The sequence below is a fragment of the Meles meles genome, chromosome 11, assembly GCF_922984935.1.
Source record: "Meles meles chromosome 11, mMelMel3.1 paternal haplotype, whole genome shotgun sequence".
NCBI classification, from domain to species: domain Eukaryota; kingdom Metazoa; phylum Chordata; class Mammalia; order Carnivora; family Mustelidae; genus Meles; species Meles meles.
Genome location: NC_060076.1, coordinates 21,564,260 through 21,580,856, shown reverse-complemented (window position 1 = coordinate 21,580,856; position 16,597 = coordinate 21,564,260). Strand labels below are relative to the sequence as shown.

The window sequence follows — 16,597 nt, the reverse complement described above, 5'->3', positions numbered from 1 at the left end:
GGAAATAACCCAAACACCCATCAACGGAAAGTAACTAAATAAAGTGTGGTGTATTAATACAAGGAATACGTGCTGTAATAAGAAAGAAAGAACTGAGTGAGACAGTCGGTTGAGCGCCGGACTCTTGATTTGGGCTCAGGTCATGATCTCAGGGTGGTAAGCTTGAGCCCTGTGTCAGGCCTCATGCTCCGCAAAGTCGGCTTGAGGTTCTTTATCCCTCTCCCGCTGCCCACGCTCCCTCTTGAAAATAAATAATAAATCTTTTTGAAAAAGTGAATGAACTGTAACTAAATGTAACAGCAAAGATGAGTCTCACAAACATTGAAGTCAAAAAACCAGACACAAATGAGTACATCCTATGGGATTCCATTTAGATAAAATTTTAATGCTGGTAGAATTAGTGTGTTGGAAGTCAGGATAGTGGTTACCCTTGAGGAGGAAGGTAGTTAGTTGGGGACAGGCCAAGGGCTTCTGGGGTTCTGGTAATATTCTGCTTCTTGATCTGGGTACACTGGTTACACGCGTGTTTCACTCAGAAAATTCATTGTGTTGTATACTTACATGTGGTCTTTACTGTATGTGTGTTACCCATCAATAAAAAAATACTGTCCTCCACCCTCTAAAAGAAGGACAGGCCCGCAAGCCAAATGCATGATGGGGAGGGAGAACTGGATTCCCAGTGCAGAACCTGAAGGATCCTGACAGAAAGCAAGTCACCTGCTTTAGGCCAGTGGTGGAAATGGGCACCCATGATAAAGCCTGGCCGGTGTGTGGATGTGTTGGGCTCAAGTTCAGTTCTGAGTGATCCAGAACCCCTGCCCTGAGATACCAAAGTTAAAACTGGTTTGAAACCAGTAACCCTTGTAGATCCTGTCAGAGCTACCCCACTTGGAAGCCTCCACCACTCAGGCCACTTTTTGAGACTCTGGGTAAATAGGCTATTGATCATATTTTGAAAAATACTGACTGGTTTACAAAACACTGGCTATGGCCAAGGCACCCACCAGCATCATTTCTCCGGGTGGCAAGCCAAGTTAATATATTTCTTGCTTTAGAACATAGCTTGGTTGACTACAACAGTTTTATATGGGAAGAGCTTCTGTATGTGTGCGACTCCCCCATACGACTGCAGCCCCCGGACAGTCAGGAATTTCCCTGTTCATCGCCGTTTTCACCAGTGCACAGGGTAATGGCTGGTGTACATTAGGGGTTCCAAAGTGATTGTTCAGGAGGGGAATGCTAAGTAGTCGTGGAACACCGCTATGTGGTGAGCACAGTGCGGAGTGATTTTGTGTGTGAGTTAATGGGTATTTTACTGTTTTTGATAAACATTTCACCTAATTTGTAGCAAAGGGCTTTGTCAGTTGTGTTACGTAAATCGAAACAGTATTCTCCAAAGTAGGATTCCTGTATCCTAGGGTGTACTCCACGAGATGACTCCTTGGGGTATGAAATACTGGGGGGTGGGAGAGGAGAGATAGATATGGGAGAAACACAAATGGGAATTTTTTTTAAAGGTCCCGTGATACAGTTTGGGTTATAGTTATTTTGACTAGAAATTTCAGATACGGTATTAACCAGTTCTCTTCATCATAAACCTGGAGACAGCTTCATTGCTGTTGGGTGAGTCAGAATGTGTCTGATAAAATATTGCATTCTTGATATGAAAAGATCTCCAAAGGATAGAAGGTATATCTATATTAGCATTTGAAGTAAAATGTCTTAATAAAGAAGAAAGGAAAGGGGAAATGGAATCAATTCTAGACTATTTAACACTGTTTAAGTTATCCTTGCCGTTTTTAATCTGAAGACTCACCAAATTCAGTGGGTTAGTAGGCTGGGTTTCTCTGTATTGGTCATGAACTCGTGCATGTTTTGATGAATTTAATAGCACTTAAGGATCATGCAGTGGGAAGAGATGAAAAATTCCTGGGATTTCAGGCCTTTTTATTTTATCCTCCGTGTCTCAAACTGTTCCATAATTTCTATGTCTTTGCGTCCCCTTCTCTTTATGCCTTCAGGATGTGGCCCAGCCTGAATAATTTCTTCGAATCTAGATTCCGGTTCTCCAGTTCTCTTTTGAACTGTATGTGCATTCTTCTGTCCTCTCTGTCTATTGAGTTTCTAGTGTCAGTGATTATAATTTTTATTTCTCTTGGGTTTTGTTCAAGCAGCGCAGGTAGTTTGCCTTTTGGGTTCCAAACCCATGTGGTTGGGTGTTCTCTTGGAAGACATTTTCCTTTTATTCCACTTTATTCAGGAGTTAATCCAAGAAGGCAACATCCCCATCTTCCGACTGTGGGCCAGCATTTTTTTACTTTGCCTTTCAGAGATTCCATATTTCCACAAGGTGGACAGACCAGAGTTCCCTCATTCTTGTCTCACTCAGGCTTATCTCTATCTCTGGATCATCCTGGACCAACAGATGGCCCTGGGCCAAGCAGCCAGTTCTCCCTCACTCAGAGATTTCTCCTCGTTTCCGACCTGGGAGGTTTCCTTTATTTTCCTAACAGTTCTGTTATGTATTTTAAAACATGCTTTTAATGCATCTATGTTAAACATTATAAATATTATGTAAGAATTTGTACGTGTGTGTTGGCTTGTCTATGCAATTTTTTTTTTAAAGTTTCTGGAAAGATGAGTAAGAAACTAATAATGCTGAACCTGGGGGGCAGAGGTGACAGGGAGACTTCTTTCATGTGACTGTCATAATATCTTCAGTGATTTGAACCGTGTGAATATTACTGTCAGTCAATTAAATATATAAACTTTTTTTTCTCCAGCAGTCTATACGTTCTGTATTGGATAGGTTTCTCCAAATATCTCCAGTCTGCCATTTTGTTAGGTATGGAATAGAGGTCATTTTGTGGTTATATAAATTTCATTTATTTTTATTGTTTTTTGAAGAGAGAGAATGCGTGCACACCAGAGTGGCAGCGTTGGGGAGCGGGGAGAGAGAGAATCTGAAGCAGGCTCCGTCTCACACTCAGTCTCATAACCTGAGATCATGACCTGAGCCAAAATCAAGAGTTGGATGCTTAGCCAACTGAGCTGCTTAGGCACCCCTTATTTTATGTTTTTAGAGGGAGAGGGAGAGAGAGAGCCCATGCATGTGTGTGGGGTTGGGGGGACGGAGAGAGAGAATCCTAAGCTCCATATTCAGCACGGGCTCAATCCCATGACCCTGAGATCATGACCTCTGAGCTGAAATCAAGATTCGGACGCTTAACCAACAGAGCCACCGAGGTGCCCCAGTGGTTATATAAATCGTGGTTTTTACCTCTGTCCAGCCTCTCGATGAACTTGCTGAATATTTTCCAAACTATCTATGGCAGAGGATCAGCTCTTTAAAATTTTTCCAGTCTGGCACGGACTGATACTTCAGTAAACTACAATAAAAATAAATACTGATCACGTGCTTGGATGGCATGTAAATGTCAGATTGCTGTAAATGTTTCTAAACGCTTTCTTTCCATTTCTTCTCATGGCAGACCAGTAAAAAAGCAACTTGTGCACTAACTATACTGTGCAGCACTCCTGGAAATGGTGCCCCATTATTTCCCAACATTTGGGGGCTGTAGATCTGATATTGATGCCATCTTGTTCTTTAAAAAAAAGCTCTTACTGCTTTAAATGTTTTCCATTGTAGGTAACCTGTTTTCTTTCTGTGAAATGTCTTGTGGCCTTATCTGAAACATCAGATGTTCTCTGTGGCACATCCCTGCCCTTCAATTAGTTGAGCATGAGCACATGGCTCACTGCTCTGCCTGACATTAGTGGTGTACTTTTAGAAGTCATTCATGGATTAATAGTGTATTTCATCAAATCAGAGATGCATTGATGCTGGCATTTTCTTGATCTTCTAGAAGGTTTCGTTGGTTGGTTTTCATGCTACTAATTTAGGACTGCCATCTGGCTGCCACCAATTGTTAAGATGCCTTCGATTTCAGAGATGTTAAAATGTGGAAGAACGTGTGTCTTAAAATATCTTGCGCATGGTCCCGTGATTGTTCTAACCTCTAATTACTGTTGAGTGCTTGGAGACTTGCTTATAAGAAGGAGGAAAGACTTCAGTGACTTCCTTTAGAAACATCACCACTCTGCTGAAAGGCATCTGTTCTCTTTGTTTGCATGCCATGAACATTAACCAGGGCACATTCTCATTAAAAGGCATGGCTTCCCTCTTTAGGAGCCCTGTGCTATCGTACCCTTGGGATGGACCAGCTCGGAGAACGTTGGCCAACTGACTTGTGTTTTGGTGGCACCGGTGTATCTTCCAATATCATTAATAGACATTTTGCTCGGGCACCTGGGTGGCTCAGTGGATTAAGCCGCTGCCTTCGGCTCAGGTCATGATCTCAGGGTCCTGGGATTGAGCCCCGCATCGGACTCTCTGCTCTTCAGGGAGCCTGCTTCCTCCTCTCTCTCTGCCTGCCTCTCTGCCTACTTGTGATCTCTCTCTCTGTCAAATAAATAAATAAAATCTTTAAAAAAAAATAGACATTTTGCTCATCATAGAGATTTTTTTCCCTTAACTTTGAAATTCACTCTGTTCCACTCCTGCTGTTCTGATCTTGTGAATATCAGGAGGTCTGCTAGTTATCCCATTTGCTTGCTTGCCATGCTGGCAGCGTTGTACTTCTTTTAGTCGTGTGTTGTGTGGACTGCTTCTTACAAAGATTTCTCAGATTTTTCTGGTTACATTTCTCCCTCTTTCTGGGGAAGATAGGGATTCCCCTTCCCCCCCGTTGTTAGAGTTCTTGGTCCACATAGATGGCAGGCTGGGAGGAAGGGCAGTTAATATGTGGGCTAACACTATAATTCATTTCTTCACCGTGTATTTATTTATTGGCTGCGTACTCTCTGCTGGGCATAGTTCTCGAAGCATAAACCACAGTCTTAAGCTCCAGGCTTCATCAGAACATTCATTCTGCTTAGTTCTGGTTTTCCTAACTAGATAATGTTTCGTAGACATTTATCTGGTTACTTTCCTTCATTTTCAGATAGCTTTTTAAAACTGAGAATTTAGTAATTTCTTGATAGCTTAACACATTATGCTGATGTAGCACTAATGTGTTCTCCAGAAATGATGTATATATATATCCTTTGCTTTTTAGCCGATTACACCTCAACAAGAAGGCAACAGACAAACAGCCATATAGCAAGCTCCCGGGCGTGTCTCTTCTAAAGCCACTGAAAGGAGTAGATCCTAACCTAATCAACAACTTGGAGACCTTCTTCGAATTGGATTACCCCAAAGTAAGTACAACCTTATCATTAGGTATGGGTGAGACCTCTTTTTTTTGAGGCGGGGACAGAGATCACAAGTAGGCAGAGAGGCAGGCAGAGAGAGAGGAAGGGAAGCAGGCTCCCTGCTGAGCAGAGAGCCCGATGCGGGGCTCAATCCCAGGACCCTGAGATCATGACCTGAGCCAAAGGCAGAGGCTTAACCCACTGAGCCACCCAGGCGTCCCCTCTTTTTATCTCTTCCCTTTAATATTCAACCTGTAGTTTCTTAGGACAACTTACTAAATCAAGAGATTATGTATCTAGCTTTATTGCAGCATTTTAAATTGCTTGAAATACTGCTTTGAATGTGTCTTTACATTTCAAGCAGGTAGCTGCTTGATTTTTCGGCCCATGTGAATTTTCCTCCTAGGTCCCTATTTGCTTGTGTCTGTTTTGACCCTCAGTGTCTCAGTTTGTCCATAGTTTTTGCCATTTGGAGGCTCTTCCCCTCCTGTTTCTTTAGGACATTCGAAATTGTGAGAAGGAAAATAATACACACACCACACTTCTCATGATGACAGGTTTTCACACTCTTGTTTCTTTCCTTTTAGCTTGTACTTTTCTCGGTAGCATCAATGAAAAAGAATAGAGAAGACACAGATGTGATGTAGCCTTAATACATCTCTTATTAAGTATGTAGACATGAGTATAATTTGGCTATTTTTTTAGTGTTGTTTTTTATATTAGTGCTTTTAAAGTTTGGAAGTCTAGGTATTTGAAGCTGATTTGAAGCAAAAGAGTTATTTCTTCTTGTTTGTGTGTGTGTGTATGTGTAGTTAATAATTTTAGAGCTCTGATTCATGCATGCAGTACCTATCCAATAAATTGAATATGTAATTTTTTAAAAATAAGATTCATACTTGATTTTTTCAAACTAAAAGTGGAGAAAGTGTCCTTTTGTAATTTGGAAAGTATGATACAAATAAATTAATTGTAAAATAAATTTTGCAATAAGAAAAATGGAAGGTTTTCAAACCTTATGTAAGTAAATGCAAAGAGAATTTTTCTACTGAAACATATTCATTATTATTAAATCTCATTATTAAATATTTTATTGATTATAAGCTAGAATCATATATTTATCCTTGTGAAATTTAATGTCACATTTCAATTGTTTAATCATCATCCCACCCTTCCCCCCCCATTCACCCACTCTCAGAATTTGGTTATGGACCTTTTATTTTGGGTCCTTGGGAGTTGATAGTCATGGAATTGAATTGGTCATGAAAGTTAGTGTGGGCTGTGAAAGAGTGTCTAAGAATAACCCAGGAATATAGTATCCATTAATCCTGAACATTTGGGATAAGTCAGTAATTGATTTCTTCTTCTGAATGATTTTTTTTTTAATTACAATTTGATATTATCTCAAGAGCTCGGGGCACCTGGGTGGCTCAGTGGTTTAAGCCTCTGCCTTCGGCTCAGGTCATGATCTGAGGGTCCTGGGATCGAGCCCCGCATCGGGCTCTCTGCTCAGCAGGGAGCCTGCTTCCCCCTGTCTCTCTGCCTACTTGTGATCTCTCTCTCTTTCTCTCTCTGTAGCAAATAAATAAAATCTTAAAAAAAAAAAAAAAGAGCTCTAGTTTTTGCTTCTTTTTCCATTTTTGTCATTGAGGTATTTAAATTGATCGCGGAGAAAATGATTTTGATACATACTATAAAATGAAGAACCACCACGATATAAGAGATCGTTTTTATTCTTTTTCTCAGAACTTTACTTATTATAAAAGTACTGTTTGTTAGCTCTGTAAATAGAAAACAAAGACAGCGGAGGGAAAGTGCTAAGGACCTGTAATCTAAAGGAAAACTTGGACCTCGTGGCATTTTTATTGGCTTTTTGAAAAGACCAAGCCCAGTGGCAAATGTTCCACAGGAAACTGAAGTTAAACCTCTGAAATCCCACAAATCTGAGTGTGAACAGGCAAGGGGCTGTGTCACCCAGGAGGCATGTAGTCCTGAAATGAATCTTTGTGTGACTGCCAGGCCCAGCACACTTTACTGTTGGCTTTTTGTCCAGGGTGAACATTGTTTTCCAGAAGTATGTCTGGTTTCAGTCCGGACATACGATTTTCCTGCTAATTTGATTCAGAACATTATAGACCACTCTAGAAAAAGAACATGTTGAAGTTCATAACTTCTATTTAATTTGGGGCACGTGCAGGAAGATTTACTACTGGTACTTGCCCTGAATTTCTGGGCTTAAATTTGGGTGAGAATCGTTACTGTACTAATTGCCCTGAAAGATTTCTGTACTTGACATATCTTGTCAGTCCACTATTTTGGGTTGTTTTGTTTTAAGATTTTATTTATTTGAGAGAGAGAATGCATCAGTTGGGGTAGGGGCAGGGACCTTAAGGAGACTCTGCACTCAGTGTGAAGCCTGACTTGGGGCCCCATCCCAGGACCCTGAGATCATGACCTGAGCCAAAACCAAGAGTTGGGACACTTAATCATCTGTCACTCAGGAGCCCCAATCCACTTTTATTGATATTTATTCCTTGGGGTGTAAAAAAAAAGAATGAAAAAGTCATATAATTCATTTTCTGCAAAACTGAGCACTTAGCTTGGCTCAGCATAGACTGCATTTATGGGGGAGATTTAGCCACAGAGGGAAGCAGCAGCAGTCAGCTTTACGTTTGTAAATTCTGACCATATGAAGAGTCTTTAAATTAAATGATCAGGGGCGCCTGGGTGGCTCAGTGGGTTAAAGCCTCTGCCTTCGGCTCAGTCATGATCCCAGGGTCCTGGGATCGAGCCCCACATCGGGCTCTCTGCTCCGCAGGGAGCCTGCTTCCTCCTCTCTCTCTGCCTGCCTCTCTGCCTACTTGTGATTTCTCTCTGTCAAATAAATAAAATATAAAAAAAAAAAAAATTAAATGATCAGAGTTATTACAAAAGTGAGGCTGTGGTAATAGTGGTGGGTTTTTCCCTCCTTTTTTTGCAAATACAGAATTGGTTTAAAATGTTACAAGTCTGGTGCCATGTTTGGACTCTTTGTTGCCGGTGGTGTAGTTATCCCTAACAGGAATTGTTTCTTACTGAATGGTCTTCTAAACAAAGAATTAGAGAAGACAGAAAAGCAAATCCATTTTCAAAAGACCAAGCACAACATTTGTGGTGAAACTAGTAAATCTGCAAGATAGGAATTTGCCAAGTAAATTTGGAAAACTGTATAGACAATTTTTTGAAAATAAAGAAGTATATAACGTTACTTGTCTAGACTTTGAATTCAGAGCTGTGTTCTTACAAAGCATCTCCTTCCTGGCATCTGTCTTTCACTCAGAAGTTATCCTAAGGACGAATGCATTAACTTAATAAGTGTATTAATCTCTCCATGCCAGAGAATGTTCTAGGCATTTGGGGTCTAAATATGTTATGTCATAGAAAATTCATATTCTGTTGTCATCCAAATATCATCGTAAAATTTTTCTGTAAAAATGATGTGTAGTGGGGTGCCTGGGTGAGTCAGTGGGTTAAAGCCTCTGCCTTCGGCTCAAGCCATGGTCTCAAGGTCCTGTGATCGAGCCCCGCATCGGGCTCTCTGCTCAGCGGGGAGCCTGCTTCCCCCTCTCTCTCTGCCTGCCTCTCTGCCTACTTGTGATCTCTGTCTGTCAAATAAATAAATAAGATCTTAAAAAAAAAAAGATGTTTAGTTATTTATAGAACAATAGATAGAACAAGATATTCCTACTTGATATGCAATATAATTGATTAATGTCATTAAAACAGTTTTCTATTTTAAAAGGATGTATTATCTTGTTTGCTATAGTACACAGTTTATATTACTAATGTCTACAGGGCTGAATCAGTGGGGTTTTTCTAATGTTATTTATATACCTAAACTAATACTATATATGCATCGTAATTTATTCATGCATACGAATTTATTCATAAAAGCTAAAAAGTAGCTTTCATGATTATTGCTGTTCCAGATACTCAGTTCTTAGATATCAAAGGGCTGAATCCCTGTTTGTGGATTTCCTACACCTCTCTTGTCCTCAGCCTTTTAGTCGTTGCACTGTTTGAAAAGCAAAACAGAAAATTAGCCACTTTAGCTATATGTATAGTAACCTTAGTAAAGGGTTATCGGACACTAACCTTTTCATTTAAACTACTCTGGGGTTTATTTCTAGGCTTTATGTATTCATACTATACTGATTTATAATGGAATTCACTATATCTTACAGCCCTTTCAAATCCATAAAGTAAGTGTTTTCTGGAGATATTTTTAAAGTGTAATATTTTTAAGATTTTTTATTTATTTATTTTGGCAGAGAGCGATCACAAGTAGGTAGAGAGGCAGGCAGAGACAGAGGGGGAAGCAGGCTTTCCACTGAGCAGAGAGCCCAATGTGGAGCTCAATCCCAGAACCCTGAGATCATGACCTGAGCCGAAGACAGAGGCTTAACCCACTGAGCCACCCAGGCGCCCCTAAAGTATAATATTTTTAATAAACACTACGTTTTTGAACATATATACTTCTGCCCGATCCTTTAGATAATACAAAAATATCCAGGGCCGCCTGGGTGGCTCAGTCAGCTAAGCCTCTGCCTCTTGATTTCAACTCAGGTCATGATATCGAGCCCACGTCAGGCTCTTCGTGCAGAGTCTACTTGTCCCTCTTCCTATGTTCCTCTCCCCCACCCCCATCTCATGCACCCTTCTCTCTGTCTAAATTAAAGAGACAGTCTTAAAAATAATTTCAGAAAAAAACTTTTTGTATTCTTTAAGAAAACCTTTAACCTATTTGATTCGTTCTGTCTTGCCAGTTGCAGGGTAGTTGGAGTGACTTAACTATTCAGTACAGAGATTCCTAGCAAATAAATGTTCGATCAGACTGAAGGCACAGGTGATTATCATAGCTGAAAAATGAACTCCAGGTTAAAATCTAATACTTTAGAAAATATTTGAAATGCTTACCTCTTATTTGGTATGATTTTCAGTATCAGAAACGAGCAAAAGTTACATGTTTAGTAAGAGTCTGAACATTTCTTAGATAATGTGAATTGAGTTTTATTTGCACTCTGGCTAATCAGGAGGTTTTTGATTTTCATTTTCAGAGGTATAATCCGTAAAAATAAAAACTTCATTTTTTAAAAGATACTCGTTTTAGAGAGTGCAGTTGGGGGTGTAGGGCAGAGGGAGAGAGAGAGAATTTCCAGTGGGCTCCCCGCTGAGCGCGGAGCCCCATGTAGAACTCCAGCTCTCAGGACCCTGAGGTCATGACCTGACCTGACACCTAACTGACTGAGCCACCCAGGTGCCCCTAAAATAAAAACTTCAAATCTTGCATTTGAAGAAAGGTCAACTCTGCCTCCTTTGAAATCATTTTTAGAACTATATTCTTCAAAGTTTTCTTTCGCTGGGGAAAAAAAAAAAGCTAAGACTAACTTCTTTATTATATTTTATGGAATTATATCACTTACGAACATTTCCTTTCACTGCATTTGCTCATACCTGCAAAACATCATAAGTTATAAAAGTATTAAAGAAACCATGCGGTGTTTGGAAAAACGAGGAATTCGTTACCACGAGTCTTGCTGAACAGCTTGCTCTAGTACGAAAGCCAATAGTTACGTTTACCCTTTGGAAGGTCACTTAATCTTTCTGATCTTCATTGTTAAGGTCAATGCCTTTTGGCTGGTTCAGCCAGACATTGTTTTGAGAGTCAGGTTGGGAGGATGACTGATGCTTTATAGGACTTAAGAGTCAACTCTTTGGGAAGTTCAAGGGTGTGGTGGTGTCCTTCCCATCCTCAGATTTTTATCTGGTCCCTGGAGACTGGGTAGTTGTAAAATTCATTTTCAGTACCTCCTGAGTGGCAGTTTTGGTCCGTCATCATCAAAGGTAGATAGTTGATAGAATGTATAATAATAGTAGGTAGAAAGTATGAGGGAAGTATACATTGTTTTCCCCTCTACTTAATTATTGAGAAAACATTTTCTTTCTTTGACTTAAAAAATCGTGTTACCTTCTTTGACTTTAGTCCTGGCCCTTTTCATACTCAGTCACTAATTTCTATATTGCCAGTTTTTGCTGGGTTTCCCATTTACCCGAGTTAGTCCCTGTATGTTAGATACTTAAAAAGTTATGTCCTTAGCTCTTTTTATTTTTTAGGGCACATAGATTTTTTTTTCGTGGGCATAATTAACCTCCCTCCTCTGCTTAAAAACGCCCACCCCATATTACAAAGAGGATTGGTAGGAAATTTGTCACAGAGTCAGCATGAATTTAGCAGCACTCCTGCAAAAAAAAAAATACTGCTTAGAATACTTACCCATAAAATATTATAGTAGCATCTTTGTATGTGAAAGCAAATACTTATTTTAAAATTTATTTTTATTTTTTTAAAAGATTTTATTTATTTATTTGACAGATCACAAGTAGGCAGAGAGGTAGGCAGAGAGAGAGGGGGAAGCAGGCTCCCCGCTGAGCAGAGAGCCCAATGAGGTGCTCCATCCCAGGTCCCTGGGATTATGACCTGAGCCGAAGGCAGAGGCTTTAACCCACTGAGCCACCCAGGTGCCCCAAGCAAATACTTTTTTAAAACTTAGTAGTTTACTAAATGGTAGCTTAAAGGTTAAATGCTCAAGATTTGATAAACATGGCTACATGTCAGAATCATCCCCAAGTTCTAATTCAAAAGTTAGAATGGGGCCCAGTATTCTCTACTTTAAATAAATATCCCAGGGTAACAGACATAGCCAGTCAAGTGCAAAGAAATGACTCCCTAACCTAGTGAGCAGAATAAAACCCTGGGTATTTCCATTGTTAGAAGGCTAACCATGCTTTTCAGGGTGATAGACTTTCTTTTCTTTCTTTTTTTTTTTTTAAGGATTTTATTTATGTATTTGACAGACTGATCACAAGTAGGCAGAGAGGCAGGCAGAGACAGAGGGGGGAAGCAGGCTCCCCACTGAGTAGAGAGCCTGATGCGGGGCTCAATCCCAGGACTCTGGGGTCATGGCACAGGCTTTAACCCACTGATCCACCCAAGCGCCCCAGGATGATAGATTTTCAATCAAACTCCACTTTATTTCAGAACTTAGTATACAGCAAAAATCGAATCTCCCTTTGTCCTTTTCATGTGAAGAGTTTGGGGAAACCCTTTAAATCATAATGGGAGTTGATATGTAATTTATAGCACCTTCACGAAATAAGAAATTCAGATACCAAGCTTCCAGAGAACAGAGTGGGTGTTTATTTTGTTTGCTTTCCATGTTGCTTTTACACTCCTAGGCACCCTGTGAGTATTTGGTAAAGCTGCAGTGATGGGCCACGGAGAAGCTTGAGATGCAATTTAATTACGAGGTCCTGCCTATCTGGGAATGGCAAGACTTCAGCTGTCAGGACTGCAGGGCTTTTCCTTATCTCTTCTGCCTGCAAATAGGCCCCTGTTCAGGGAGAAGCTGCTCTCTGTTAAAGCAGCACTTGACATCTTAAGTGTTTGCATCCATTATGAGTACTCTCTTAACTTCTCAACTCTGTGTGTACCATTGCTTGTTTTCCTCATGCCTTTTTATCAGCCAGTAAATACTAATAATGTGCTTCTTTTTGGAAGAGATTAATTTACATAAAATGTGTTCTTTGACTAGTATGAAGTCCTCCTTTGTGTACAAGATCATGATGACCCAGCCATTGATGTATGTAAGAAGCTTCTTGGAAAATATCCAAATGTTGATGCTAGACTGTTTATTGGTAGGTAAAAATTAATTCTGCAACAACCTTTTGCTTTAATAGTATTAAGTATCAGTAACCTTTGCATTAAACTAGAGTGAAGATACTAGCATGTTTGCTTTACGCATGTTGGAGTAGCAATAGGGTGTGTTATATCCTTTTGAGAAAACTTAAGTTCTAAAAACACAGGGTTGTTTTCATATCTGGAATTAACAAAACAACAATAAAAACCCTACTCCCTCACCACCCCACTCCCCGCCATTACCCTGTTATGTTTTTCTCAGTCAGACGTGAGAGTCTGGTTTTTCTTGTTGTTGTTGTTTCTTTAGTATTTTCAACCTGTGGGCTTTTCTATATCTTATTCACTGTAATTGGGAATGAGTGATAGAATTTGCTTTCATGATATGACAAAAAGAATATATATATATATGTATAGTATAAAGGATTTTTTCAAAAGCCTATAGGTTTATTCTAAAGACTTGTAGAGAGATATTTGCTATTAAACATTGATTCATACTACTGATGCATTAATTTAAGAATTAAAAAACTGAACCTAATACATTTTCAAAGAAATTAATTCCCTTTGAGAATGAACAATTTCTTTCTAAACATATTGTGAATAATAAGGAACGTACCACATAATGGTAAAAGTATGTTTGTTTAAATTATTACGTATGAAAGTACTTTTCGCTTCTCTCTACCCTGTATTTGTATTCTAGAAAATATTCTTGGTGTTTCATGAATCTTTCACTGTTGCACTTTACATTTCTAGGTGGCAAAAAAGTTGGCATTAATCCTAAAATTAATAATTTAATGCCAGGATATGAAGTTGCAAAGTATGATCTGATATGGATTTGTGATAGTGGAATAAGAGGTGAGCTTCTTTTTACTTATTTCATAAAACTATTCCTTTGATGATAAAATGCCAAAAGCAATCTGAAAATATATTTATCAGTCCTTTTTGTTTGCCTCATGAAGTAATTTATTTCATCTAATTTATGGTAAAATGTCAAGTTACACTTACTAAGATTAGGAACTTTTTAATGCTAACCTAGACTGTTAGATGTATAAAAATATCTTTGCTTTGAAGAGAAAATTCCAGCTATTAAAAAAAAAGTTATGGTCCATTTTACAGTCCCTTTTACAAGATTTTTCGTAGTTTTAAATTTTCCCTTGTTCATGCTACCCTTATCTTCTACTTTAATCTGTTTGGCACCAATAATACACTCTCTCACACAAAGGGATAAAAATTAATAGGTGAATATATTAATATTACCAGAATACGTACATGGCTTATTTTAGTAGGAAGGCGTTTACATACTGATATTATAATTTGCATCTTTGCATTTTTAAACATTTATATTCTAATCACCACCAGTTTCTCAACCTCGGCATTTGGGGCTGGGTAATTCCGCTGTGGAGGATGCCGTGTGGGATGGTGAGTCAGCAGCCCTGGCCTCTACACACTGAATGCCGGGAGCACCAAACACCGTCTCTAAGCATGGCTAGCTGTCCGCTGCAGGGCAGCCGTGGAGAACCAAGGCTCTAGAAGATGTGTATTGAAGGTCCAGATAAAGTTTCATAGAGTAGATTTCGTTCGTGAAGACTTGAGGGAAGTAAAATCATGTAAAAAGATAGGAGGTGTTTGCTATTTGAAGAGGGGACCATGATTTAATTTTTTTTTATTAGTTTTAAAAAGCAGATTTGAAAATTAATGGAAGTGTGTCCTCCCTGATTCATCAGGACCATTACAGATCGCTCAGTCTGTGGCCAGAGATGATGTTCATTCTTTGTGTTTGCTATCCTAAATTATCATATATTATGTTTTCATAACATGTACGCATCTCTGTGGAGTATCATCACGTTCAGTTCCCACTAGCAGTTTGCGAGATAGGACATCTCATACCCTCTAGGAAAAGTGGAGGCTCATTTCCTGCGGTTAGAGAATGCAGGAACCAGCATAAGGACGAGGTCCTTTGACCTTTGCTCCTGTACGTTTTCTGTTAGGACACATTATCTCTAGTCCGGTTTGGAGGTTCTTAAATAGGGGGAGTAATGTTTTCAGGGTATAGCCTATTTCTGATACATGTTAGATATATATTAGACTGAAAATGTATCATGTAAATTAGCTTATCCTGTATTAATGCCTTTTTTGAGATTTTGTATTCTAATTAAAAAAGTGATGGAGAATAGTTCTATTATATCCAAATATAAAAAAAGACTTTAGTAATGGCTCACAAAATACATTTCATGTTAGTGGACGCTTTATTAAAAGGAATTTTTTTTCTCTCTCCCTTGTCACCTTTTTGTCTTGTAGTAATTCCAGACACACTCACTGACATGGTTAACCAAATGACAGAGAAAGTAGGCCTGGTTCATGGTCTGCCTTATGTGGCAGACAGACAGGGCTTTGCCGCCACATTAGAACAGGTAAGTATCGTGGTCATGTGTCATATTCTTACTATCACATCCCTCATCTGCCAGAAACCTGAGACTAGTTTAAGTGTGAGAGTTGGGATGAGCTTCCCGAAGATAACTGTAATTAGGTCTATTTTAACCTGCTAAGTACTGGCTGGCATCCTCAAGATGAGAGTAGTTTTCCTTCTTTGTTTTCTTTTTTTTAAAGATTTTATTTATTTAAAAAAAAAAAAAAGATTTTATTTATTTATTTGACAGAGATCGCAAATAGGCAGAGAAGGAAAGAGGAGGAAGCAGGCTCCCTGCTGAGCAGAGAGCCCTATGTGGGGCTTGATCCCAGGACCCTGGGATCATGACCTGAGCCGAATGCAGAGGCTTTAGCCCACTGAGCTACCCAGGCACCCCCAGAGCAGTTGTTTTATTAGTGAAGACTTCTTTGGGTGCCTGGAATCACAGCTGAAGTTACTGCCCTCTGGCATTGAGTGGATGTGCACAGGAAACATCCCTGTGGTCTCATCACCAGCTGAACACAGTATATTCTTTCTTCTTACGGCTCTCCCTCTCAGTTCTAGAGTCAGGTTCTAGACTACTGACTTACATAAAAGCACATGGCATGTGGTTCTTTCAGAGATCCAATATAAAAAGAATCTTTTTTTAAATATCACAGAATATTTTAGTTTTTAAAGATTTTATTTATTGAGTTGTCAGAGAGAGAGAGCGAGCACAAGCAGCGAAACAGCAGGCATAGGGAGAAACAGTCTCTCCGCTGAGCAGGGAACTGGATGTGGGACTCGATCCCAGGACCCTGGGATCATGACCTGAGCTGAAGGCAGATGCTTAACGACTGAGCCACCCAAGGCGTCCCCAGAGTATTTTAAATATACAAAAAAGGGAAAATTATTTGTACAAATCATTATAAAATCCATTTGATGTCCTACTTTTTTTTTTTTTTTTTTTTTTTAATTTGAGAGAAGAGAGAGCATGCTGGAACTTGGTGGGGGGCGGGAGGTGGTGTCACAGAAGGAGAGAAAGAGGGAGAAGCAGACTCCCCACTGAGGTAGAAAGCCTGACATGGGGGTGGCCCTGGATCCCAGGACCCTGAGGTCATGATCTGAACCAAAGACAGGTGCTTAACCGACTGAACTACCCAGACACCCTTATTTGATTTTCTTTTAAATCAGATTTCTAGAAGTTACATGAGAAAGTTATTTTGCAT

At 39.5% G+C, this 16,597-nt stretch overlaps 1 protein-coding gene across 1 annotated transcript in view; it reads left to right on the top strand.

Moving 5' to 3' along the window:
* The window catches only part of UGCG (UDP-glucose ceramide glucosyltransferase), a 38,347-nt gene that overhangs the window by 14,077 nt on the left and 7,673 nt on the right, over nucleotides 1-16,597 (top strand). Inside the window, exons 2-5 of the mRNA XM_046022464.1 lie at nucleotides 5,118-5,259; nucleotides 12,882-12,984; nucleotides 13,736-13,837; nucleotides 15,281-15,393. Coding sequence (XP_045878420.1) covers nucleotides 5,118-5,259; nucleotides 12,882-12,984; nucleotides 13,736-13,837; nucleotides 15,281-15,393 — 460 coding nt within the window. The remainder of the gene's footprint in view (nucleotides 1-5,117; nucleotides 5,260-12,881; nucleotides 12,985-13,735; nucleotides 13,838-15,280; nucleotides 15,394-16,597) is intronic.